Here is a 9,618-nt window from a genome sequence, read left to right as displayed (position 1 = left end):
AGAGGGGTTGAGGGATTTATAGTAGTAAAAATACAGTTGTAGGCGATTTTTTGTGAAGTGTTGGGGGGGGGGGAGGGGGGGAGGGAGAGTTTGGTGATTTTTTCCCGGAAATTTTTCAAATTCACAAATTTTTGGGGGAGGGCGATCGCCCCCTCCCCCCTGTGGATCCTCCACTGCAACACAAATAACTTTTTTTAAACGAGTGATTGTTGTTTGCTTTCAGCTGCTTCAATATTTGCTTAATTATGAGTTCATTTGTTTCAATATTTTTTTTAAATTTATTATTACTCTGCGGGTATGTAGGTCTGGGCCTGGACAGGCGTTTTTAAAACTTCAATTTCGAAAAGTTACCAAGAGACTTCTGCATACCCCCCCCCCCCCCCCCCACACGCAAACATCCTTCATCTGACACAACGAAAAATAACTTAGAATTATTTTTTGAAGACTTAAAACTGAATATTTTCTTCACACCAATAAACTGCTCGAGAAGAATTTTTCAGTACCAAACTTATCATACGTATTACGAATTCCCCTATTCCCGAGTTTTTCTTTCTTTTTTAAAAAATTTTTTTGAATTAAAACGTGATAAAATAAGTTGAAGGAAGATTAATAGGGTGGCAATTTCAAGTCCTTGTTCCACGTCAGAAAAATCAAAAGATTTAGCACCTGATGCTTCATCTCTAATAACTTCAGATTGCAAATGGAAATTTAGAAGAAAAATGGCTTTAAGGAGGAGGGGGATTGGACCAAGCTAAAAAATTAATAAAAACATATATTCACAACATGAACGTGATTGAACACAACATGAACGTTCATGTTGAATCTAATTTTCTGTCCCATTAAGAGAAGAATCATCGTGAGCGACGAAATTAATCTAGGAAACCCTACAAATAGTGTAATAAAGAAAAAAAGTTCAAATAGGTAGCAATTGAAAAAGCATTTTGAGCCATTTTTTTCGAAACCAAAATTATTTGCCTTTGCCCACCCGTTATCGAATATAAGATCTTAAAGTCTGTCCAAATTTTAAGAAAAGGGCAAAATTGAAAGACCTAGCGAGAAATGGATCACGAAATTTCACCATCTGCATCCATCTACTAATCGTGTGAAAGATGTCTCGTTAAATTTAGCGACTTTTCTTCAAATTCCTGCAGGATTTAAGACTTTATGTTTCGATACCTGGGGACACGAGAGCTAATAATTTATGCGTCCAGAAATATGTTTTATAATGCTTTTTTAATTGCCACTTATTTAATTTTGCTTTCATTATTACACTATCGTGTGGTTTTCTGGTTAGGGGCCATTCATTAATTACATAAGGATGATTTTGGCAATTTTTGACCCCCTCTCCCCCATGTAAGGGTACGTAAGATTTTTACCCCATCCCCTATTCTTACGTAAGAATCCATTTCGTTTTTCAAAATAATAAAATGTTGATAGAAAAGGATCACTTTCACTATAACTCGCAGTTTGACGTAAATCAAAGATTTTTATTTTTCAAATACGTTATATGATGTGATACTAATTTAAAATAATCCATGCCATACACAGTGCGATTTTTTAATTACATTTTACGCTAATTCATTCTTTGTAAGACAAATAAAAAACAGCTCATCCTAATACGTTTTTTACCTTCCAGAAGCAAATGAAATATGATCTCTTCCAAACCACTTGACCGCGCGATTTCTAATATAAAATATCGACTTGGAAAACATCACGTAAGAATGGGTTTGACCCCTCCCTCCCTCCAAAGTAAGGGTATGTAGGGATTTTTGTAACTTCCGCTCCCCGTCGAGACCCTTATGTAATTAATGAATGGCCCCTTAGGGTCATACATGTAGCATAACTAGATGCACAACTGCAGAGCGAAAAGCATTGGCCACCGTTGAACATGCGAATCTTGAATTAAACATGCAAAAGCATAACCTACGAGGAAGCAACACTGCATGCATCCTATTAGCTTAAGGCAAAAAGCTGTTTGCGCGCATGCGCTTTTCGGACTTTTGCCCGTCTGATAGTTCGTCTCTAGTTGTGTATCTAGTTAATACTACATCTATGGTTGGAAATGAACTATCCTCGAAAGTGCGCGATTCATTTATAAGAGTGTAATTACGGAAAATTCGTGCAAACAAAGAAAAAACAAAAAAATACACATAATTTTTTTTATTTGTATAAGTAGATGGCTCAACTTCCCAGAGCAGACATGTGCGTTCGAGATGACAAGAAAGCTCTGGAAGACAACTTTTTCGATCTGAACTCTGGACTTTTGACAGGAAAGCACATCACACATAATAAAGGATTCGAAAGTCATTTCAAACATTTGATTACAGTTTGTGAAGCCAACATACAGCAGTTCAGCCAAAGGCACTTCGAGGAATATATATTCTAATAATTACAAACATATTTCTTTCTTCGAATAAAAAATGCAATTCAAACGGGTAAATTTTCATTTTTTTGATATCTTACAAAAAACACAGCTTTGCTATGAACAATTAAAAATTCTGAAGTAGCAAATATAGTTAGAATTTCGTAGAAAGGTATTAAAAATTGTATAATAATGTAGAATATATCAAATTTAATAAAAGATGTTGCTTCAAGATCGCAATTGCATCGATTAAAAGGTTCAATTTTCACAAATTTGGATAAAGCATTTCATAAGATAAATTTTATTTATCATTGTAACTTTAAATATCACTTCTTTTTTTTCTCTCTCTTTCATTAATACTTTCTGATTTTAATGTTTCAAATTTTTCGATTCCCAACCGAACGTTTCACCATAAGGATATTAAAGTATTTCTACATAAAACTTAAACAAATGGTGCAACTCTAAAAGCATTAAAATTGTGCAACCTTCAAACCAAACAAAATAGGCTTTGGAAGTTTTCAACATGTTCAGGTTTGGTATCTCCACTTTTATCTTACTGCAGCAGAATCACAGAAAAACTCACGCACATTCAAACAAGCACTTGATATTTACAAAGCAAAATGGTGGTGTCATAACGAAAACTATAGGGCAGTAACTTTTCATTTGAAATTGTCGTTTTAAATTGACATTTTAAAAAATATAAAAAAATATTTTAAAATTTTAATTTTAACTAGTAGTTGTAAAACATGAGTATCCAGTTTGGATGTCAAGCGTAGTTTTATATAAAAGTTATCACTGAATAAATTAATGTAAGAAAATGAAAAAAAAAACTGTTTCAGAAATCTTTGATATTTGTAATAAATAAAAACTCATAAAATGCAATTGTAAAAAATGGATAAAATTGAAAACTAAAAGTTCTGTAAATTCTCACAATAATATTACTTGTATAAAAATTTTGAATTAGGCTTGCTGTAAAGTTATATTTTGTCAAAATGTACATAATAATAATCGAACAAATACATCCATTTTTTCCCAGTTGTCAGAACAAAAACATTTAAGTTCTCGAAAGCAAAATTACAGACACACATTCAATATACATACATACATACAAAAGTATATAATAATCTAATTAATCCTACACAGCCACTTAAAAAAAGCTTTGTAAACAATACATTTTAAAAGAAATAACAGCAATTTGCTACAGAGTTCTCAGAGCTATGTTTAAAATACAGTCACTGGGAAAACACATACAACAGTTTGAAGCGGCCAACTTCTATTACTTCCACCCCAGCAAATTGAAATAAATTTCACACACACATATAAAAAGCAAGCTGCTTTATACACATAAGCTAATTATTTTATCAGTGTCTGTGATGTAAATATATTGCAACTATTATTCCTTGAATAAATGGATACTGCAACATTTGAATTCCATTCAATGAACAAAATCACATTGAAACTTTGGTTAACGAAATCAAAATGCAAATATTCGTCAAGAGCATTTTGCATCAGTCCTTTTTGAGATCAAGTAACAGCCTTTTAATCCCTTAACACACAGCAGTATCAAAGAATAAATTTAAGCGTTCTGTTTAGTCCCAAGCCACAATCAAGCAAAGAAATCATTTCAGCTTTGAAATATTTTTTTTACCAATCATCAACAAAAATGCTGTGTTCCAATAACCCAAAAATTAAGAAATGTGGCATTAGATACACTCAATTATATAGTTTGGAGACACGTTTTCTACTGGAAAAAAGACAGAACAATTCAAATTTTGTGCAAAGTTTCACAAGTAGATTGCTGAATAATGGGCATGAAATAATTACACATAGCGGCGAATGTTTGTTTGAAAGATAGCACTAATTATAGGTTTTTATGATGATCATTTTAACGATAAAAATGCACAATTCAACAAATATGGAACACTAAAAACTAAACAGAAGCAATTACAGAAGTATCGAAATAACGACACAATGGTTAACAACTTAGACTGTAAGATGATAAGATTTTTATGAAAATAATTGCTTTTTTATGAAAATGAATTTAAGCTTATCCAAGCGATGTAAAGGATGTATTTGAAAAATAGTAAAAATTGCTCTTATCACAGACTTGCTTGTAAATTATTTTTGTCTTAACATTTTAATTGCAATATTTTTTTTTTTTTTTTTTTTTTTTTTTTTTTTTGCCACAATGATTCTGAAATGAATGAATGATTGTATAACTGAGGGCTAAATTTTTCAATTTCTAGATTATTGGAACTTCAGCCACGCAGAAAACGTTATGATTTTCTTATAGTAGGACTCGAATTTCATCCTGTACTAGACTAGAAAGGTAAATGATTAATATATGCATGATCAAAGCATACATAATCAAAGCCTTTGCAATATCACTACTTGGGGGCTTCAAAGTTGGCCTTTGACAAGAAACAGGGCTCAGGTGGTAAAAATACACAAAGACATTAACAAAGCCATTTAATAGCCCTCATCAATGTAAATGTTTCAAAGGTGGGAATTTCACTCGTCTTCCTTCTTTTCGGGTTTCAGGTCGACCATGGCGTGCAATTCCTCTGGAGTGTACCCCAGCAGACTTTGCAAGTCACACACAAAGCGGTACACGTACCGTTTGCCAGCAGTTTTGTGGATGATATTCTTGTCGTAGTAATATCTCAAACCGCGGCTCAGTTTTTCATAGTTCATTTTCGGTTTGTTTTTTCGGATGCCCCATCGCCTGGCCACTTCGTCGGGGTCGGTGAGTTTGAACTCCCAGCCATCTCCCGTCCAGCTTATGAAGCCTTGACAAGATTTATCCGTAAGGAGTTCCAGTAGGAATTGCCACAACTGGATAGGCCCACTTCCTGTAATAGAAATGAAATCTTTTAGAAAAAATTAAACAAATATCATAAGGATAAAAACTTGCACTCAAGATTTACTACAATTAAATATTTTCATAGCTGTCAACCAGCAGCACAATCAGGGAACAGAAAACCTAAACTCCTGGGGGGGGGGGGGATCAAGTCCAGGGTTCTCATTGGAGGAAAAAATTTGGGTGAGAAAATCTCTTGCTCCCTATCGGGAGCCCTGCCGGTTTAAGTCAAATTACTGAAAACTATTTTGAGGAAAAACTCTCACAGAATAAAATTCTGGTTGCCCTGCAGATGTCAACACTATTTTCCAAAGTGACCTTCTAATTGCAGGAACCTATACTACATGGATCGTTTTTGTTAATTATTTACCTTAGTGGGATGCTAAATTTACTCAAAAACGATCTGTTTATAAAACATCCGTTAAACCAGTGACGAAGTTACAGGTATGGAGGCCCGTCGCATTGTATTTTTTGGCGCACTACTCTATAATCTTAAATTCCTCATTCTTAAAATAAAAAGATCGAGAAACAGGTATTATGAACTCCTTTGGAGCAATTGCAAAATTTGAGACATGGTAAATCATATCAAACTATGCAAAATGAGAATGTCGGAAGAGAACTAACTTACCAGCGAGTACTGCAGCTTGTATCACAGGCTTAACATCACAGCCTTGTTGCCCTTGCACATGCCCAGGTGAAGAATTTTGCACATGTCCCAGATGCGACAATGGGGATTCTCGAGTCTGCAGAGTGGTGAACGCAGGATGAGTTTGGTGGTGGTGAGATGCATGATGGCCATTGGAGAGGGATCCATTGGTATTGTGGCTCAGATCCGCAGGCCACTGGTCGGGTGAAGGTGGAACTGATGATGGAACAGTCTGAAAGGTTTGGTCGTAGTGATGGTGGGAATTGTAACTTTCAGGCAGTCCAAGCTCGTGGGGAGTATACCGTCCTGTAAAGAAGAAACCAGAAAGTTAAAAGAAATGAAATTCAGCAGTTAAGTGGAAGCATCTATCAGTTTTCAAGGACGCCAGCTTTTACAGAAGTGTGTTAACATCTTTTAAGAAGAGTCACAGTTAAATGACTGAACACTCTTCAAATTTTTAGTTTTTCGCCCATTGACCATTGACTCATTGACCTTTGCAGGTCCACTTTTATAAATGAGTATTGGCAAACGTCCAATTAAGACGAGTATATCTGAATAAAGATAGACTCGTCTTAATTGGACGTTTGCCAATACTCATTTATAAAAGTGGACCTGTAAAAGGTCAATGAGTAGCACACATTCATCAAAAGTTACAGGAAATTATTTTTACAACCTGTACTTTCAATTAAAAAAAAAAAAAATACCACAGCAAAATTTTTAAACAATAATTTTAATCGTTGACTTTAATCATATAATAGTAAAAAAATTGATGGGTTGTATAATTCTTACAAAAGCAAAATTGTTACTAGATCTTACCTCGGGAGAAATTTTTCCCATGATATGCGGGCTGGAACTTGGTTTCCTGGTTGATATTCAGTGACTGCTGATTGGGATAAAATTCTGGACTACTGTCAATATAATGGTTATGAGCACTAGGTGTTTCAAGTCCATAATCGTGGTTGTCGTCGTAATGAATGATTTCATCATGTGTAACTTCGTGTAAATTATGCATCGGGTGTGGAACATGACTGTAGCCATCTAAATAGAAAAAGAATAATGATAAGTTAATGTTTGGAAATAAATCATTAAGTGTTCATCAATTCTATATTTCAAGTTTAAAAATGCATCACCAGTTTTCAAATGATACGGTTATGAGGATTTGCCGCACTTTGATGATATTTATGATATTTGAAATGGAAGTTTTTTTTTTTGGAAAAAAGTTCCAAGCGTAATAAAAAAAATACAACAATTACAAACTCTGATCGCTGATGTTTTAATGAAATTAAATAAATGATTTTTTTAATGAAATGTAAATTTTCAAAAGAAAAGTGAAATATACAAGATTAATTTGAAGCATTTTTTTTACAATTTGTAGATTTGAATGCAAAGAATTAATTTTGATAGAGAAAGACTTTTTTGTTATGACTATACCCCCCCCCCCCGGTATGTTTCTGAAATCACTGCAGTTATTTGCCCCAGTAGAATGCATGAATTGAATTTTTATGATCTGAATTTACTTCTCTTCCCATAGTATCACGGACGCGCGAAAAACTTTTCCAGAAGTTAGAACTTAGAGAATGATAATGAATTGCTTATCACCGGAGAGTACATAAATCAAAAGCATTTGATTCGATTTATTTACTATTTAACTCCATTTATTAGACTTTCTGAACCGCGTATGTATTCCCAAATCAATTATCTAAAACAGTGGTGCCCAACTACGGCCCGTAGGCCATAAGGGGCCCGCGAAGCTGAAGCATGGTGTCCATTGAAATGTCCGATGTAACAAATCGAAAAAGACAGTTTGCAGCCTTTCAAATTAACCAATCATCTCCATTTGGCGTTGCAGATGATTGTTGCAAATTTGAAGTCCAGTAGTCAGAAAATCGTTTCTAAAAAACAGTTGGAAACTTTGCATCAGTGAACTAAGCATGTAGTATGATAACTACGATCCTTGGTTTGTTAGTAATTTTCTTTCCCTTTTGGTTCTCCCCCCCCCCCTCCATTGTTATCAAAAAAAAAAAAAAAAAAGATTCATCTTAGTATACAGTGCAGCAGTAAAAAAAGGTTGGGCACCATGGGTGCCCATATGCAAATATGGGCGCCCATGATAGGGCTCAGATATTTTCCCCATGGTTCAGCAGGATATTTTCCCCATGGAAACCGATTTCAGTACAGATAAGAATGATTAAAATTTGGTATTTTTAATAACTTAGTCATTAATGGCTGAAGAAATGTTTTTACATTTTTGCAAAGAAAAAACTACTAAAAACAAGGAAGTTCTGATTCCTAGGGGGGGGGGGGGGGGAGGGGAGCTTGAGCTTCCACTTGCCCCTCCATATGAGTGCCCATGTTGGGCACCACTGAGCTAAAACGTTTTATATGATGTAGTATATTTCGAACATGTTCAACCCATCCGTTAACTAGTTATTAAAATATGAATGTAAAAAAAAATGTTGCATTTGAAAAACAATTATTACGCGAATTCAGGTCATGAAACTGCGTCAAAATAAGGAAGACAAAAAAAACTACAAGAAAATAATTCACCAGTTTTACAACCCACCGGAAAAGGCACATTAAAATATGCGAGATTTCCTGAAACCAAAAAGGAAATGAACACAGAGAAGTAACACACACACACAACTCGTTTATTAGTTACAAGTCGAAGCAGGTGGACACACACAGCATTTTGTAGGGGGGCCATCGGCAAATAGTTGTAAATAATAAACACAGAGACAAAAACGCCACGGGTTAAGGTCATTACTTTATTGTTTAGCCCGCGGCCTATTGTTCTCGGAAGAAAATACTTCGACATAAATTTCTCTGGCGTAACCTTGAAGGGTGGAGTTATCAGAAATTTTACGACAAATGGAATCGGGAACAATGGAAAACTGATGGCGATTCGACACGCCCACAGAAATTATAGGTTAACGTTGTTGCAGCGAATTAAAACACCAATACGTCGGGAACTATTTTCTCCAGAAGCAGCCATTCATTTCGTCGAGTAAAGCGATTCGGGGAATTCTCATTTAACTGACCTTTAAGAGCAACATTAAAATGTTTAAACAAGCATTTATGTTTGCGACGGGAAAAATTACGGCTGTTCAAACAATCATTTATTAGTCATGTTCGAAGCTTCTAAAATCGATCCCAAAGGATTTCCATTACACGCGTGTGTGTTTAAAATTGGAAAAAGAGAAAAAACTGTAAAAAACACTGCAAAGTACAGTTTAATTAAATAGCTTTCCTTTTCAAAAGGAAAGATGCAGTTTTCGACCCAATACCCCCCCCCCCCCCCCCCCATCTTTGAATTCTACATGACGTCATACTTCTCAAAGAAAAAATACATTTGGTTAAGAATAAAATAAAAGAATTATATACAGGGTGACCAGTAATTAACGCGCTGATGTTAAAAATTAATTTCTCGAAAACAACTGATTCAAAAAATTCTATTTAAATTCTAAAACAAAGTACAATACATGGGAATTTGTTTGATATATGTTCGATGTGGGTCTTTCATCTCTAGCTATACTATGGCGCAAACGAGTAGCGAAATTCTGCATCACTCGCTGAAGGGTCGAAGTTTCAATGCTTTCAACAACAGTCTGATTTGCAGTTTTCAGGTCTTCGATTCTCTTGGGGTTTTTAGCGTGAACTTTGTCTTTGATATAACCCTACAAAAATGAATCGCAGGGATTCAAGTCATTAGAATATGGTGCCCAATAATTTCCCATATTTTTCGATTTTGGG

At 34.8% G+C, this 9,618-nt stretch overlaps 1 protein-coding gene across 3 annotated transcripts in view; it reads right to left on the bottom strand.

Annotated features, from left to right (window-relative positions):
• Positions 1–2,151: 2,151 nt before the first annotated feature.
• LOC129228255 (protein c-ets-1-B-like) overlaps positions 2,152–9,618 on the bottom strand; it is a 102,921-nt gene continuing 95,454 nt past the window's right edge. For all 3 annotated transcript variants that reach the window (XM_054862922.1, XM_054862923.1, XM_054862924.1), the window contains 3 exons: positions 6,685–6,906; positions 5,851–6,174; positions 2,152–5,214 (listed from right to left, as the gene is read on the bottom strand). In XM_054862922.1, the coding sequence (XP_054718897.1) occupies positions 4,874–5,214; positions 5,851–6,174; positions 6,685–6,906 (887 nt within the window). In that variant the 3' untranslated portion in view covers positions 2,152–4,873. The remainder of the gene's footprint in view (positions 5,215–5,850; positions 6,175–6,684; positions 6,907–9,618) is intronic.

This window comes from Uloborus diversus, chromosome 8, assembly GCF_026930045.1.
Source record: "Uloborus diversus isolate 005 chromosome 8, Udiv.v.3.1, whole genome shotgun sequence".
In the NCBI taxonomy this organism is placed as follows: Eukaryota; Metazoa; Arthropoda; class Arachnida; order Araneae; family Uloboridae; genus Uloborus; species Uloborus diversus.
This window is presented reverse-complemented; position numbering and strand designations above follow the sequence as displayed.